The 19,236-nt window shown below is 32.3% G+C and overlaps 2 protein-coding genes across 2 annotated transcripts; both read left to right on the top strand.

Annotated features, from left to right (window-relative positions):
* The first annotated feature begins 689 nt into the window (after positions 1-689).
* On the top strand, positions 690-1,351 carry LOC130817803 (histone H3.2). The gene has a single exon (XM_057683711.1). It carries the CDS (start codon positions 814-816, stop codon positions 1,222-1,224), a length of 411 nt encoding a protein of 136 aa, XP_057539694.1. The 5' UTR covers positions 690-813; the 3' UTR covers positions 1,225-1,351.
* Positions 1,352-13,843: 12,492 nt separating this feature from the next.
* Positions 13,844-16,810, top strand: LOC130818675 (uncharacterized). The gene is made up of 2 exons (XM_057684833.1): positions 13,844-14,315; positions 16,131-16,810. Exons 1-2 carry the CDS (start codon positions 13,908-13,910, stop codon positions 16,653-16,655), a joined length of 933 nt encoding a protein of 310 aa, XP_057540816.1. The 5' UTR covers positions 13,844-13,907; the 3' UTR covers positions 16,656-16,810.
* Positions 16,811-19,236: the final 2,426 nt, after the last annotated feature.

The raw sequence follows: 19,236 nt of genomic DNA on the forward strand, positions 1-19,236 counted from the left end.
AAATTAAAACAACAAAACTCTCATCCTATCAAATCATACCACAAAAGATTGATTTATTCACCTCATAAATAACTGATATTTACTAAGACATTCTCTGTTAAAAGTTCTAAAAATAATAGGAAAAATTACCTAGAATAATCCAACCTATTTGTTATGTTGCTACAATAATCCCACTTATTGATTAACCATGAATAATCCCAACTTTGAGATATACTTTCCTAGAGTATACCCGGTGACCGGATGACTTGCTATAGCAAGTTTTATTTAAAAAAAATAAATTAAAATAAAATGTTCAAAAAATATTGATGAATTTTTTTATTATTTAGAATTGTTTATGTAAAATTTTAAATATTTTTTATAATTTTATAATAATTTTCAGTTTACTTTATTGGTGAATTAGGTCATCGGGTTACCAAAATTTACTCTAGGCAAATACCGCTTAAAGTTGAATTTATTTATGGTTAATTAATAGATTAAATTATTGTAGAAAAATCACGAATATGTTCGATTATTCTAGATAACTTTTCAAAAATAATTGATCAATAGGTAAGCGGGAAGTTATTGCCACATAATCAATCTATATTTCACGATCCGTGCAAACCCCTTTAAAGCAAGCCTCGTCCTTCGATTAAACCTTTAAATCAACGGTTCAGATCCCGTTCTTTACTCGCCTTTTCAATTTCCCTTTCCCAATATATAAACTCCATCTCCCTTGAAAGAATTCATCCCTCCTCTTTCGCTCTAATTTCCCAAATCTTTCATTCTCCCTCTCAAATTTCTCCATTTTCAACCCAAAGCTTTTCTCTCTTAACAATGGCTCGTACAAAGCAAACTGCCAGAAAATCCACCGGAGGAAAAGCTCCAAGAAAGCAATTGGCCACCAAAGCCGCCAGAAAATCTGCCCCAGCCACCGGTGGAGTGAAGAAGCCACACAGATTTAGGCCTGGAACTGTTGCTCTTCGTGAGATCAGGAAATACCAGAAGAGTACTGAGCTTCTCATCAGGAAGCTTCCATTCCAGAGGCTTGTTAGAGAAATTGCTCAAGATTTCAAGACGGATCTTCGTTTCCAGAGTTCCGCTGTTGCTGCTCTTCAAGAGGCTGCAGAGGCTTACTTGGTTGGTCTTTTTGAGGATACTAACCTCTGCGCCATTCACGCTAAGAGAGTTACTATTATGCCTAAGGATATCCAGCTTGCTAGGAGGATTCGTGGTGAGAGGGCTTAATTGGTTAGGTTTTAGTAGGTATTGGATATTATAGTATGTAATTGTGGATCTTGTTTGTTACTAAGTTGTTTAGTAGTTACCGATGCAATGTTCTTGATATATTCAATGAAAATGCTTCGTTTTCTCAGTGAATTTGTTCCTTTCAATGAAATCGGTTTCTGAATTCTAGCTATTGCGAAGATAATGCTTGACGTTTTCTTGAATGTTAAGGGTTGTGAAATTAGCATTGATTTTGAATTTGATGCTCCCTAGAAAGAAGTATCCATTTTATGAATACTAAGACAAATTACTGTATTAATTGATTCTTTCTAAATTATATAATTGCTCATTATGCCTAATTTTGTGCATCCCATTTTGTTTTTATGTTACAGTAATGTTTACTGTATTTATGCCATTCTTCTACAAGTTTAAAGTTATTGATTATGTCATTTTTATGCAGCTAAAATGTGCATCTTTTATTAATTTCTATAAAGAATAAATTAAGGTCTTAATTTAATTATAACAAAAAAAAAAATACTCTACACAAGCTAAAAAACTAGTTTCTATTAGGAATATGGTGACTTGGTTCATCAAATAATTATGAAAATGATTAATATTCTTAATATGCATGTTAGTGTTAAGATAGAAGATGAAAATGTACCACATTGTGATTGGTTGTCTAGCAATCAAAAGTACATTGTACTATTGATGGTGTATTTTTGACATGTGAAGACTAAGAGCGCAAGCATCCAGACCTAAATGTAATGTGTAAGAGCATATGAGGCCGTGGGCATACACGAAAGAGGAAAGGCAAGAAACAACACTGCCATGCTGCTGAACCCTGTTCAACCAGATTGCTCGCCCGAGCTAAGGGTCAAGCGGTCCCTGCTTATTTCTTTTTGTTGTTTCTATTGTGGGTTATATAGCCACAGTTGCTACCCCTTTTTACTTTACGCTCCTCTATAAATACCCCTTAAATATTAGGTTATTAAGTACACCAAAGTCTCTATCATAAGAGCAACCTTCTTTGTTTATGTTTACCGACAAAGCTATTTTTGCAGTTATTTATGCTTGCCAAAGTAATTTACAATTACTCCTAAATACAATACAACTAAGTAATATAATAGTAAGTAGAGGTTCGATCCACAGGGAAAATAGGACCTCTAGCTAATTCAGGTGTATCTTCTTAGATATGAACACTAATATAAGGGGGTAAGTGTAGTGAGGAGCAAACTTGTTTTAAATTAAGAACAACTAATAAAGATTATGAGATCGTAAGTAAGTGAAACCTATTCTTGAGTACTTGTTAGTATTCTAAATTCATACATTAATTTCCAATCTTTTCAAATCAACACAACCAACTAGTCTATTGAAAAGAAAAGCATCCTTATCTTGATTATAATTGCATAAATGAAAAACTTCAAGTATACATTATAACAATTCAACAAACTTCAGAAGTTGTAAACTAAAGCAAACTTACAATTAACCAAAATGATGATCCTTCTTAAACAACTTATAAACTAAAGCAAGTCTTATAAATTGTTTAAGTTGCTACCACAATCAAATTAAACAAAGCAATCCAATGCAATAGCATGTGAATAAGCAATTAGAAAACCTATTTGCATCTAAGCATTCCAATTAACCCAATTCAATTCATATTCAAAAGCAAAGAGATTATCAAAGATAATTGTATTAATAAAAGAGAAAGACTTACAAATTACAATTAATGACAACAGAGGACACTAACTTTCCTCGAGATGAGTACCTTAACCAACAATGGCCATCTCCAACAAAAGCATGAGGAAGAATGAGTTTTAAAGATTTTTCCAATTTACAACCCTAATACAAATTCAACTAAAGTTTCTTGATTGCAAAAAACTACTCCTAAACTATTACAATCCATCCCTTTTATATTTGTTTACAAAAGTTTACTTGCATAAGAGGATAAATGAATAAATCATTACTCTGATTGTTGTCATTTCTTCGTCAACGATGCTGCTTCTTTTATCCAATCGTATCCCAAAAGTGAAGGCGGCAAGTTTCAAATCATATAAAGTTGGGGCGCTCAGGTCGCGGGTCGCGAGTGCTGCTGTTTCATTTTCTGCTTTAATACTTTCCCTCTTTCTTGATTCTAATACTAATAATATTAAAACTAATAATTAAAATAAAAATAATAATAATAATAATAATAATAATAATAATAATATTTCGTAGTAATAATAATAATAATAATAATATACATATATAGTAATAAAAGTAGAAGATGGTAATATTTAGCGAAAAAAAACTTTAATAAAAAGAAAATAAAGATAATAAAATAATATAAAAATAAAGCTCTATCATATAATTTCTAATTAGCTCTCTCTTCCTTTACACTAATTATCCATTGTAATTTTTTTAAGCTTGTAACTTTCCTTTAAACATATCATATAATCCTAAGCTAGTTGGTGGATGTAGCCCAAAATTGGTGAACAATCTTAAAATTTTTGTCTTTATTATTTCTTTATTATTGTTATTCATTACTCATAATTACATATTTGATTCCTACACATTGACACAACACAAACCTTCACTCAAACTTCATTTTATGATCATTGAGTGAGGTTAATACCTCTCCTTTCAATTTCATAGATAAAAATCTTATGAAATCTCCCTCTTATTGTCATTGTTTCCTTTTCCGTCATTCTCTTTATTACATTTTCCTTTTGATTTAAGTGTGTTATCACTATCTTTTATACGCATTAATACATTTTTAATATTTTTTTAATATCATCCATACTATTTTAATATTTCTATAATTTATTAATCTTTGTGTAATACTCCTTCCGTTGTTTAATGAAGTTCTTACAAATAATGTTCATGTGAATTAAGAAAAATAAAATCTTTTAGATAGTGAATATATTATTTTATTAAATAACACATTTGATGGAGAAAAAATGGGAACCATAAATATTAAAAAAATATTAAAAGAAAGTTAGTGGAAAAAATATAGGGATCACAACTAATAAAAATTATGGGGCCATAAAGAATACAAAAATGTTAAAATTAAGTTATTGGACAATATATGGGGACCAAAAATATTATTAAAATATTAAAATATGGATAAATAAGGTTATTTTTGTCCAAAACTGTGATTAATGCTATTGTTGTGAAGGGAGTTGGTGCAACCTACTTTCACCTCGTTTTAGATGATATAATTGAGCTTAGTTCTTGTTTTGCAATTTTGAAATGTATCTTTCTTTGTAGACATGGTAATATTGTAGCATATATGATTGTTGGATAAGATATCGATACCGCCGTGAAAAAAATTTGTATGGCTGCTTAACTTTCCCACCAAGCCTACAAGCTTTGTTGAATCTTGACTTAAATTAATACTCCCACCACACCAATATAATTGTCACATTTCCTTATTTGGTAAAATAATATCAATTGTCACATTTCTATTTCCGTCAATCTTTTTTTATCTAAATATCCTTAGTTCACACAAGTAATTACGAATATACCCTCATATACCTTACTTACCTAACTACCCTTCACTACTTACCCTTCACTAATTACCCTTCACTACTTACCCAACTACCACCTTTTTAATGGACCCCACACCACTCTTAATATTCGTGCCCAAGCAAATGGGACATTTATATTGGTGTGGAGGGAATACAAGTTAGAGTTTAACTTTAAAAAAGAAGGGATTATATCTCAAAACGAAAAAGTATGTGTGTATTTTAAGTAACTACTAAACTGATTTTTATAAAAATTAGGAAAAATTGTTAGAAAATACCTAAAAAAACATCTTTTTTGTGAAAAACTACCTAGAACATTTTTTTTTTGTCAAAAAATACCTAGAAATTTTGGTTTATTTGTGAATTACTACATACTGACGGAAAATATCTAACTCTGTTAGATTTAATATTTAAAAAAAAAATTAAATTGTTACTTATCTTCTTAAAAGCCACATGAGCCTTCAATGTCTCCTAAACTTTCATTTGGTTTCTTTGCAGGAAACCCAACTCAAACCCTTTCTAAACTTTCATTTGGTTTCTAAACTTTCATTTGCTATATCTCAAAAAAAAAAAAAAAAAAAACCCAATTTGCTAGAGTTAGGGTTACAATTTTATCATCCTAATCACAATCAATCAATTTGATTCTTTGAAAATTCATCTTCCTCAGGTTCATAATTCTACTCTTGATAGAAAAATTGCATATGGGGTCTTCATCTACAAGTAATTAGAATGGGGATTTATGTTTTTGTGGTGTTTCATGTGCAAAGAGGGTTTCATGGACAAGAGAAAATCTTGGAAGAAGATTCATTGTTTGTAAAAACTATGACCCAAATAGCAAATGGAGGGGATGCAAGAAATTCAAATGGATTGATGAAGATGTGGTTAAGTGGCAAAAAGAGGTTGCATTGAAACTTATTGATGAAAAAGATAAATTGATTATGGAAGCAAAGATTATGAGTTCTAAAATATTTGTTTTAGAGAATGAAATTAAAAGGCTCAATGAAGAACTTGAGAAGACAAAAAAGAAGCTAAAAATTGAAAGAAAATCTACTTTGACTCTTGGAAGGTTGGCAAGAAGGATAAAGTATTTAGGTTTTGGAATTGTAATTGGTTTTTTTATTAGTTGTAATTTTATGAATGTAGTGTAATTTAACTTAATACAAAGTTGATACAAAATGTTCGTAGAAACTTCTAACATAATACAAAATATCATATTGTTCATAGAAACTACTAACCTAATACAAAATACCATAGTGTTCATACATAATATTCATAGAAACTTTTAATCGCAAACATGATTGGAAATGCTTGATTGTTGACTGGAAATGAGAGAAAGCCTACATTGATTCCTTTCAGACCTAGTAGTTGTGTTTCTTGCGGAGCCAATGCTTGCATTTTTACTTGGTCTACCTACCTTGGCCTTCGGTGCGCTTGTAGTAGGCTTGGGTGGTTCTTGCAAGTCTTCTTGTAATGACCAAAATTACCACAATTCGCACATTTATTCTTCTTTCCCCTACTAACCAAACTCTCCTTTTTCTTCTTACGATCCCTACCATCATCAGCTTCTGGCTTTCTTTTCTTCTTTGACGGCCTTCCTGGCATATTTCTAAAAGGTGGAGGAAGAGGTTTGGCTAATGTACTTGATGGCCATTATTTATGTCCTGGCATACCATGAAATACTGGAGAATATGTTCTTAAATATGTACTTACATAATATGCTTCATTGACATAAGGAACAAAATCTAATGTCCTTCTCGAGATATAAGCCATTGCATGTGTACACGGTATTCCCAACAAATTCCACTTGTATCAAGTGCATTTCATAGTTTGTAGGTTAACCACGTATGTTTCATCATCTTCATCCACTTCAAATTCATACACATCAACCGGTATCACCCTTAAACCCATGACATTCCTACTCAAGTTCTGAATCATTTTAACTATAGAAGGCATCACAACTCCATCAAACCTACTCACGCCTTCCCTTTTTGCTGCACACCTTTGCATGACATATCTTCTAATCCATTCCATTAATGAAATTATAGGATTTCCCCTAGCCTCTCTCAACACATTGTTAAAGGATTCACAACAATTGTTCAGTAACATTCCAGACTTACTCTTTGTTGAAAACGGATGTCTGGACCAGTGGGCACTTGGAATGGCAGCTAAGTACTCGTACGCCTCTATTGATATGTCTTTAATTGCAGTCATATGTTGTTAGAAATGATACTGCATAACAAAATAAATATATCATTATATGAGCACAACAAAATAATCAATTATATTTGGAAATGATACTTACACTAGTTGTAGCTCTAGCCGCCTTCCAAAATAAATGCCTAAATAGCTCTCCGGAAAATTGCTTTTTAAAGTTTGCCCATATATGTCTACAACAAAATCTAACTTCTGCCTGTGGGACAACATTTTTCAATGCATCTATCAAACCCTGCGCATAAACAGTTTTGAGTGAAAATTATGTTCCATGATAATATATATCTAGTTTATATGTTAAAAGAAAAGGTGATACCTTTTGTCTGTCACTCATGAATGTAATTTCAGTATCCTTATCTGTCACTGAGTTGATGTCGTCAACTAGAAGCGCTAAGAACCATGTCCAAGTATCTGCACTCTCTGTTTCAACCACAGCCCACGCTATGGGAAATATGTTGTTATTCCCATCCTTAGCTACTGCAGTCAGCAATATTCCAGAATATGGCCCTTTTAAATGTGCTTGTCAGTCCCAATGATACGTCGACACCCAGCCACAAAACCCTCCTTACAAGCTTTTAAACATATATACATCATTTGAAATAAAGGAGGGAGGGACTCTATCCCAATGCATTTTCACTATTGCTGTACTACCTAGATTAAACTTTCTTATAGCTTCAGCATAATCCCAAACCCTACTTTACTCCTCGTTTGCATCCTCATAAATCATCCTCATGGCAATTTTTTTTGCGTTATAGCACTTGTGATATTTCACTTCATATCCACACTCCCTATTTACTCTTTTTATGAAAGCATTTAAATCCCAACCCGAATTTTCTCTCCAGTCTTCTAAATACTTTTAAGCCAAATACAAAGCAGTAACTTTGTTGTTTTCATGTTGGTGTCCACAAGTATGCTCAGGTCTATAAGTTTTAATCTGAAAAGTCTCCTCTTCCCTCAATTTCACAGCATAAATCTTAAATGTGCTTTTATTTTTTTGTGTACAAGAGCATTTTTTAAACTTTCCTTTCACTCTTTTACAACCACACTTATTTAAGCAATAAACACTCACCCTTTTACCACCATTGTGCAAGTAATAGTAATTGTATCAATTTTCAATAGCATGGTGCCTTAAAGCCTTTTTAAACACATTATTAGAAGGAATTTTTAATCTTAAAGAAAGGTTTATCTTACCCTTAAAGTCAACATCAGGATTGAATACTGGATATGCTTTTCCTTCTCGTCATCAGATCCATCCAAGCTATTAATTCAACATCCGACTCAACCAATTCGTCGTCAGTATCCTGATAATTGTTCCTAGCTTCCTTATCCGCAAGCTCTTGATTCAATACATCCACAACATCAGACTCAATTCTTGGAGCTCCTTCTTCGAACCTAATATCAATGTTCTCAACAAAAAGATCATCAACATTACCGTCTTCATAATCTCCATCACCTAGCTCGACATCACTATCACTATCAACATCACTATCATTTTCTTCAACATTAGACTCAATCCTTAAAGCTTCTTGTTTCTTATCAAAACATTTTTTTTTTGAAGAAATCACCTTCAATTTGGGCCTCTTATCCTTCTTATGTGGTCCATTAATCCTACAAACTCTACTTTCTAAGGCATTGTCCACCTCAACATTAACCAATTCTTTCTCCCCCAAATCAGTCCCTCCATGTATTACATAAAGATTATACCATCCATCCTTTTCAGGAAACTTCAAAAAATTACTGATTTGACTATCATCAATTATCTCTTTCCTATCATTGAACAAACTACAATTAGTGTTTCTAAAAAAATTTCTACCAACATCTTGACATCCACAATCATTTTTAATCCAATCAACAATCTCAAAGTAAGCAATTTCATCAACATTAGTCACTAATTTTGCCCCACCCCCTTCATACATTGTATTTTGTTCTTTAGTAACAAAAAAACCCCCATGAAATATTCTAACATTAATACTCTTCATTATCCAACTTAAATATAGTAAGTCAAAAGCTTGAGACAAATTAAAACTTATATGAAAAAGAAGATTAATGGACTATGAGAATGGAGAAGAATGAAGAAGGAATCACTGTGCAAAATGAAGCTCGCTGTTTCGAAGGATATTAGTGCTGTGAAGAAGCCCTAAAAGAATTGGGCAGAAGAATATGCTACTGGGTTTGAGTTGGGTTCCTAGAAAGAAAACAAATGAAAGTTTAGAAGACATTGAAGACTCACGTAGCTTTTAAGAAGGTAAGTAACAATTTATTTTTTTTTAAATATTAAATCTAACAGAGTTAGATATTTTCCGTCAGTAGGTAGTAATTCACAAACAAACCAAATTTTCTAGGTATTTTTTGACAAAAAAAAATGTTCTAGGTAGTTTTTCACAAAAAAAGGTGTTATTCTAGGTATTTCCTAACAATTTTTCCTAAAAATTATAAACTGATTCAAGTCCTCTTGAAAACACATACGCACAGTATAAAAATTTGAAAACTTATAAGTTGTAATGATCATTGATAAAAAATAAAGTTGTAGATATTAATTTTTATCCTTCTTATTTTAAGCGTTTAATCATAATCAATGAATAATTACATACCTAACAAAATCTATTTAGAAATTGCTAACTAACTTATTAAACAATTTTCTCATAATTTATTCAGATTGTTCAATCACAGTATTTTGATTTTTTTCATGTATGAAGTATCATTATAATATTGGATTAAAGTCGTTGGTATTACGTATATAATGTGCTTTGTGTATTAATTATCAAACTATTTTCAACTTCATAGGATTACCATTGTGAAAAAACACCGTCACGCACAAAATCAGAGTCTTAAAAGATAACTAATGCACAAATCATACTTGTGATCTTTATTAAATTATCAATCTAAATAAAAATAAATAAATTATCAATATGAATACTAATAGATAAATTTTATTTAGAATAACTATTAAAAAATATTTTTATATAAAAAACTACTGCTATTAAAAAATATTTTTTCCCCATTCAACTTATTTGCAATGTTTGTTTTTTTACGTAGAATATGCATAATAAAAAATTATAAAAATTTAATATTAATAATCTTTGCATCGAGATAAATTAAATAAGATCTCACATGACTATATTTTAATTCATACATTAAGAATTAAATACGAATTAAAAATAATAAATGAATAATACAAATAGGCATGGCCACGGGGCGGGTTACCCGGAACCGTGAAACCGCCGGAAAAATACTTCATGGACCGGATCTAAAAAACCGCGGTTTGGAATCGGAACCGGTCCGGGTGAACCGGCTCAACGGTTCCATGGAACCGGAACCGCCAAAACTAGCCGTTATGTGACCGTTAGAGAGCCGTTGGAATTTCCCCTATAAATACTCATCACTTTCAATCATTTTCATTCACAACTCATCTCTTCTCCTACTCTCTCTACTTAATTCTTTAATTACGCAATTATTCTCTTAATTACATAATTAGTCTTTTAATTATTTTTTAATTTAGTTAATTACATAATTAGTCTATTAATTATTTATTTATTTCTTAATTCTATTATTATTTCAATATTATCAATCATGTCTTCATTTTTTAAAAAAGCCTCAAAAAAAGTTACTAAAGTGGCAAAATCATTGGGAGATTTCAGCTCCTCCAAAAGAAAGACCACTTATACTCCGTCGGTATCAACAACACCTTCCATTAGTAATTATAATTATGAACCAAATTATCCAGAAGGGTACGACCCAGAATTACATAATTATGCAGAAGAAGTGGAAAGAGAAATACAAATTGATGAAGAAGAACAACAAGAAGAGGAACCAACGACCCCTATTGGGATACATATAACTCGACGGTCATCAACAAGATCACATGAAGAACAACAACAACAAAGACAAGCTCGTGGTAAACGAGTCAATTTCCAAACTATCGGTTAGTTTTATAATTTTATTCTTCAAATTAATTAAATTTTAAATTATTTATTTATTTAATTATAGTTTATAATTTTAAATTATTTATTTAGATGAAGATGAACCAGTAAGACAACCTTTTCCGGCAATGCCACCTCCTAGTGGTAGAGCTGTTTCACATGTGTGGTCGTATTTCACAAAAGAACCAATCGAGAATCCAGATATTTTCTTATGCACTTGTCAAATTTGTGAAAGTCAAGGAGTAAAGCCCTTAGTTGCATACAATTTTGCCAGAGATAAATACTTTTTAAGTTTTTTATACATACATTATATATTCATATTTTATAAAAATTTATTTATTGTGTTTTGTGAATACGTGTTAGGTGGTGGTACGTGATCTTTTAACAAACATTTGGCAAAGAAGCATGGAATCACAAAAGAAACTCATGCAGCAAGCGGCAGCGGGACCACAAGTGGAACTGGAAGCCGACAGACACAGTGGGACATTCCCAGCACAGGTATGCCTTTTAGATATAATCGTAATGATATGATTGATGAATTTTCTAGGTATGTAATTTGTGATGAATTGCCTTTTAACCACGGTGAAAGTAGGGCATACGAGCGTTACGCTAGAAAAACTATGCAACCACAATATAGAGCAATCTCTAGGAGCACTCTTAAAAGACGCACAATTAAATTATATGAATCAATGCGCTATGAATTAGTTGAAATGTTTAAATCTTTTAATGGTAGGGTTAGCATAACAACTGACATTTGGTCTGCTCCCCCACATTTAGAATCTTATATGTGTGTAACAGCACATTGGATAGATCAAAATTGGATTATTCAAAAAAGAATAATTGCTTTTGAGACAATGCAACCGCGAACATTAAATGTCTAGAACTTTTGTATAACGAACCTGCATTTAGTTTTATCCTTGGGGGTAGCTTATTACACATACGTTGTTGTGCGCATATAGTTAACTTATCTTGCCAAGCTGGCATAAAACAATTAAGCGATTTATTAGAACCAATTAGGGATATAGTGAAGTGGCTTAGGATTGGAAAGATAAAGAGACGATACAAACAATTATGTTACCAATATCAACTTAAAAAAGTGTATTGGTCATTGGATACTCCTACACGTTGGGGCTCAACCAACGATTTATTAAGAAAGGCGATTGCTTATCGTCCAGTTATAACACAACTATATAGTGAGTGTACAGATAGTTACATAGCTGATGACACTTGGGAATTAGCTATAGGTGTACATAACATATTAGAAGCGTATGACTACGCGACTAAGATTTTTTCATATGTTTATGAATCGAACGTTCACTTAGTAATAAGTGAGTGTGTTACTATTTTTTATCATCTCCTTAAATATACGCATGATGATACTAACCCATATTTGAAGCCGATTCTTGCAGATATGATGGAAAAATGGAAGGCATATTTTACCGAATTTCCTTATATTTATGGAATCGCAACCATTTTGGACCCATGTTTTAAAACTGAGGTCCTTACTAAAGTAATAGGATTTTACTAGCAATCGTTAGATCGCCCGCCTACTGATGTACATAATTATGTAGGAACATGTAAAAAATATTTAGCAGAACTCTATGATTATTACGCTAGTGTGTATAACCCAAAACGCGATACGTCTAGGCATGCTAGCGTTTCGGCACGTTCCTCTTACTATAATTCGGTAATAGCTAATATAATGAGTCAAGATGATAGTTTTGTAGGATCATCTTCTTCCTCGGCCTCATATTTAGAACTAGATAGTTATCTTAAACACCACTTTGAAATAGACCAAGGTAGTTATAATATTTTAGAGTGGTGGAAAGAAAAATCTGTAAAATTTCCCATTTTATCGAGAATTGCAAAGGATATCCTTGCAATTCCCGCGTCAACAATTGCGTCGGAGTCTGCTTTTAGTGCAAGTAGAAGAGTTTTGGACGAAAAGAGATCTCGTCTTGCTCCACAGAGTATTCAAATATGTGTTTGCAAGAAAGATTGGGATCAAGCGGAGATTCGAACACAAGGACTAAGGAATGATGATGATCAAGACGACGATGATGATAGATACATCTGCATCATCGTCAGGAGGAGAGTCAGCGGAAGCATCTAACCAACCACATGATGATGACGAAGACGAATAGGATCAATCCGACAACGATAAATCAACATTCAACAACTATAAATAAAAGGTATGACAAAGAACTACGTGGGCTTTGATTCCTTCGGGATACGTAGGCAGCTTAGTATTCCTTTGGGTACTAGGTTCAAGTCTATTTTCTCCCTTTTTTTTATTAATCATCTTTATCGACATTATCATTGATTCGTTTGTTATTAATTTATTTTTTTCATTATTTTTAGTAAATATTTCAATAATGATGACAACTTGACATGCAATGAATTTCGCTAATAATCAAGTAATCATCAAAGGTACGTCCGCAATATTATAGTATTTTTTTATTATATAAATATTTAAAGAAAAAATAAAAATGGAACCGATGGTCCGACCCGCCCGTCCCGTGAGTTGGAACCGCAGAAACCGCCTCATGAACCGCCAAGGAACCGTTTGGAACCGGAACCGTTCGCGACAGGTTCCAAATGGAACCGGACCAACCCGGACCGTGGCCATGCCTAAATACAAATATTACTAATATTGTAAATAACTTGAAATATATTTTTACAAAATACACAAAATAAGAAAATTACAATACAACGTGACGTCACATCATTTTAGAGGGAAAATTAAATAGAACATCAAAGGCTTTTGGCAAAATTCAAATCAATAGACAATTGGTAAAGCGGGAAGCTATTGCCATGTAAGCAATCTAAATTCCATAGTCCGTGCGAACCCCTTAAAGCAAACCTCAACCTTCGATTTAAACTTTTATATCAACGGTCTAGAACTCGTCTTTCACTCGCTTATTAATTTTCCGTTTTCCTTTCCCTATATATAAACCCCATCTTCCAACAATTCATTATAACCCACTTCTTTCGCTTTTAATTTCCCAAATCTTTCATTCTCCCTCTCAAATTTCTCCATTTTCAACCCAAAGCTTTTCTCTCTTTAACAATGGCTCGTACAAAGCAAACTGCCAGAAAATCCACCGGAGGAAAAGCTCCAAGAAAGCAATTGGCCACCAAAGCCGCCAGAAAATCTGCCCCAGCCACCGGTGGAGTGAAGAAGCCACACAGATTTAGGCCTGGAACTGTTGCTCTTCGTGAGATCAGGAAATACCAGAAGAGTACTGAGCTTCTCATCAGGAAGCTTCCATTCCAGAGGCTTGTTAGAGAAATTGCTCAAGATTTCAAGACGGATCTTCGTTTCCAGAGTTCCGCTGTTGCTGCTCTTCAAGAGGCTGCTGAGGCTTATTTGGTTGGTCTCTTTGAAGATACTAACCTCTGCGCCATTCACGCTAAGAGAGTTACTATTATGCCTAAGGATATCCAGCTTGCTAGGAGGATTCGTGGTGAGAGGGCTTAATTTGGGATTTATCGTGATCTTAGGGTTAGGTTTTAGTAGGTATTGGATCCTATGGTATGTAATTGTGGTTCTTGTTTGTCACTAATCACTACGTTGTTTAGTGGTTATTAAAGCAATATTGTCGATATAATCAATGAAAATGGTTCGTTTTCTAAGTGAATTTGTTCGTTTTTGTTGATCGTCAATTCTTTTCAATGAAATTAGTATCTGGATTCTTGCTATTGGTAGGCTAATGCTTTGATTTGAATCTGAATTCTTCTTCCAAATCTATCTTGATATTGTATATTATACAGAATCCAATAAACACATTGACGCATTCTTGAATGTTAAGGTTTGTGAAATTAGCATCCATTTTGATGCACCTTAAAAAGAAGCATCCATTTTAATGTATCTGTAGTTCTGGGTTTGTTGTTTTGTTGGCATTTCAATTATGAGAATTAAAATGCAAAATTTGATTATTGTTCGTAGCTTATAAAACAAAGTATAAATTAATAACCATTGATGCATTTTCTGGCATTACTTATATTGTGCATTGTGTATTAATAACTTATTAGAACTCGAAATATATAACTAGTAAGTAAGAGATGGTTTTTTTTGTGAGATATTTTTATGTACGGGCTATATAACTCAAATAATATAATTATGAATATATGAAATCTTTTATTTTAAGATAATTTTATAAAGATATAGTCTCTCATAACATTATTTCACATAATTATCAATGAGGTTATAACATTATTTCACATAATTATCAATGAGGTTATACATAAATTTATTTAAAAATAATTAGAAAAAATTACTGTAAATAATACTCCCTCCTATTCAGCTGAACTGTCCCATTTGACTTTTCACACTTGCCGAGGCAACATTTTAACTCTTAATATCTCAAATTATGCTTAATTAAAAATTATAAAAAGTTGATATTAATAATCCTTGTATTGAGACAAATCAAACAAGATCTCATATGACTATGTTTTAACTTATAGATTAAGAGTAAAATACAAATTCAGAGTGATAAGTGAATAGTGCCAAAAAAAAAATGGGACAATTCAGCTGAATAGGAGGTAGTATAATTATGTGTTAATTTCTTTATAATAATAACAACTTATGATTTATCATGAATAACATGAATTTAGGATTTCTAACCAACTTTAGTTTATTAGTTAATTTATTAATTTTTTCTTATATAATCTTTTATAATTTGATTTTTAAAATATTATGAATATTTTATGGAACCAACTTTTTAAGTTAAATATTATTTATGGTTAATTAAAAATTAGTATTATTGTAGGAAAAAAAACCAAGTTATATTGTTTCTCGTAATTTTTCCAAATAATTATTAAATTATTTTAATATAAAATACAAAATAAAAGAACTAATAACTTGCTGTTTCATCATGAGATCAGTCATTACAATTAGCCCATTTAATATTTGTATTTTTATATGAATCAAGTTGATGCAAAACTATTTTTTTAAAATTTTTTTTACCAAATATTGAGTTTATCTATATCAAATTGTTTTACGATAATATGATATGTAATAAAAAATTTGTCAAAAACCAAATAATATCACCATAACATTTAGGGGGAAATTTTATAAAAATATTGCATAGAGTTAACATCAAAGGATTTTGGCAAAATTCAAATCGACAGGTAAAGCGGGGAGTTCTTAACACGTAAGCAATCCTATATTTCACGATCCGTGCAAACCTCTTTAAAGCTAGTTTCGACCTTTGATTAAACCTGTAAATCAACGGTTCAGATCCCGTTCTTCACTCGCTGAACAATTTTCCATTTCCCTTTCCCAATATAAACTCCATCTTCTTCCAATTTAGTTCACCCCGCCTCTTTCGCTCTAATTTTCCGAATCATTCATTCTCCCTCTCAAATTTCTCCATTTCAACCCAAAGCTTTTTTATCTTCAACTATGGCTCGTACAAAGCAGACAGCCAGAAAATCCACCGGAGGAAAAGCTCCGAGAAAGCAATTGGCCACCAAAGCCGCCAGAAAATCTGCCCCAGCTACTGGTGGAGTGAAGAAGCCACACAGATTCAGACCTGGAACTGTTGCTCTTCGTGAGATCAGGAAATACCAGAAGAGTACTGAGCTTCTTATTAGGAAGCTTCCATTCCAGAGGCTTGTTAGAGAAATTGCTCAAGATTTCAAGACGGATCTTCGTTTCCAGAGTTCCGCTGTTGCTGCTCTTCAAGAGGCTGCAGAGGCTTACTTGGTTGGTCTTTTTGAGGATACTAACCTCTGCGCCATCCACGCTAAGAGAGTTACTATTATGCCTAAGGATATCCAGCTTGCTAGGAGGATTCGTGGTGAGAGGGCGTAATTCATTGTGAATTGTGATTTTAGGGTTAGAGTTTATTGGGTATTGGATCTTATAGTATGTAGTTATGGATCTTGTCTGTTACTAAGTTGTTTAGTTGTTGCAAATGAACTGTTCTTGATATATTCAATGAAAATGATTCTCATTTTCTTGGTGAATTTGTTTTTTTGTGCCTGTCAATTCTGTTCTTTTAAATGAAATTAATATCTGGTTTCTTGCTATTGGGAAAATAATGCTTTGATTTGAATCTGAATTCTTCCGAATCTTCGATTATGTATTTTATACAAAATCTATCAAACAGGTTGACGATTTTTGGAACGTAGGGGGTTGTAAAATTAGCACCCATTTTGATGCTCCTTAGAAAGAGGCATCCAGTTTAATGTATCTGTATAGTTCTGGGTTTGATGTTTTAATGGTACTTCAATGCAAATGACTGTCATCATTTTTGTTGTTGTAGCCTAATGGTTTTAATTTTTAGTATCTCTTAAGCTGGTTGAGTTTATGATAAGGCATAGTTGCCATTGTTGGAGCATGGAAGATTGTTTTTGTTACTAATGTATCACAAATCATGATGAGATGTTAGAGAAAGCCAGTTGCATTAGGATAGTGATTACTAGATAATTGGATTCTGAAGATTTCTAGTATTGCCTACAACTTACAATTGAGATAGTGTGCTCTAGAGTTAGAATGTCCATCTTCATGAATGACTCTTAAAGTCCTTTGATTGTGGATTTCTACACTCTAGGGGTAGATTTAGTACTTGGTCCGGCAGTTTAGGATTCTAAGATTCTAACGAAGAATTTGATTAATGGTACTAATTGGTAGTAACGAAAATGAATTTTTAGTGTAAGTATTGATGAGATGTATAATGTCATTTTCACGGTAATGAAAGTTTGATAATCATAAAATAAAAAATTTGTTGACAATTTTTCATTAGTATTTAATGACACATGTTTAAATGGTAATATATTGTAATAAAGTTTGTTTACAATATAATAAAATCTTTCAAAATCACATTAACTTTTCATTATCATTCTAACAATTTATTACCGATTATCAAACGTGTCGTAGGGGTATGTTTAGTTAGTGGTGCTTCAAAATCTGTTGGAAGGCTGTATGGAGTATGTTAGTTGTTGATACAGATTAGGGGAAGGTTTTTTATGAACTGATTGATTGTTATATTGGTGGAGCCTCAAAATCAGTTAAAACTTGGGAGGCCGTATGAATAAAAAGGCGAAACATATATTTCACATGGAGGAAATATTATCATCATTATTCAGTGTATTCCGCTCATAGAAACTATGATTAAGGTTTGGGAATGGAAGAAAGACGGCAGCTCAAATCCAAAGAGGAGAGTGCGGTCAAAGAGTCCCTTCACTCGAGAAGAGTCTTCAAAGAGAGAAAAACCTACAACTACCCAAAATCCTCAACTTATAACCCACGTTGACCATGAATAGTAATCAAATAACTAAAAATACATGGAGGATATATAAAACTTGCAAATCCTTCTTACATATGATAATTTGTTGATTTATCTTGGCTTATATAGTCGACCTCATTTATTAGGATTGATACTTGAAGAAATTAATAATGAGGAAATAAAAGTGTTTGGATTTTGAATATTCTGTTTGTATTGATTTCTCTAATGCTGTTTACATCTCAATTTATACACAAACAAAGCAAGCAAAAAAGAAAACAAAATAAATTGACAATAATTACAAAATGATCTACTACCTAATTTACAAAAAATAACTAAAGAACAAAATAATATATATATATATATATATATATATATATATATATATATATATATATATATATATATATATATATATATATATTCCTACACTCCCCCTCAAGTTAGGTCATAGGATTTCCGATGCCTAACTTGGATAAAGTATTTTCAAAGACTTCGGTTGTAACGGCTTTTGTGAGAATGTCGGCTAGTTGATCTTCAGATTTCACATGTGGGATATTGATAATTTTCTTCTCGAGTTTCTCCTTTATGAAGTGTCTGTCTATCTCCACATGTTTTGTTCGATCATGTTGAACCAGGTTTTCTGAGATATTGATAGTTGTCTGGTTGTCCAAAATAGTTTGCATGTTTCTGTTGGTGGGAAGTTCAATTCACATAAGAGTTTCTTGAGCCATAGTATCTCTATTATCTCTTTGGCCACACCTCTGAACTCTGCCTCAGTACTTGATAGCTTCCCAGTTTCAGCTAGAAGATCTAGGATGTATTTCTTCTGATTAATGAGGATCCCCTTTCTCAACCGAAACACCCCAATCCCAAAGAAATATTTCAAATTCTCTAGATCCTTCATTTTAAACTCCATGAATAACTTATTCTTGAGATCACTAATTTCTTCTTCATTGTTCCCAATTATGACCATATCATCGACATAGATAGTTAAGCATGTAATCTGATTGTTTCCTTTCTACAAGAACAATGTGTGATCATAATTACTTTGCTCATAGCTGAACTTTTTCATGGCTACGGTGAACCCGCCAAACCAAGCCCTTGGGGAATGTTTTAAGCAATGCAAAGCTCTCTTGAGTCTACATCCTTCTCCTGGTGCAAATT

Source organism: Amaranthus tricolor, chromosome 7 (assembly GCF_026212465.1).
Source record: "Amaranthus tricolor cultivar Red isolate AtriRed21 chromosome 7, ASM2621246v1, whole genome shotgun sequence".
In the NCBI taxonomy this organism is placed as follows: Eukaryota; Viridiplantae; Streptophyta; class Magnoliopsida; order Caryophyllales; family Amaranthaceae; genus Amaranthus; species Amaranthus tricolor.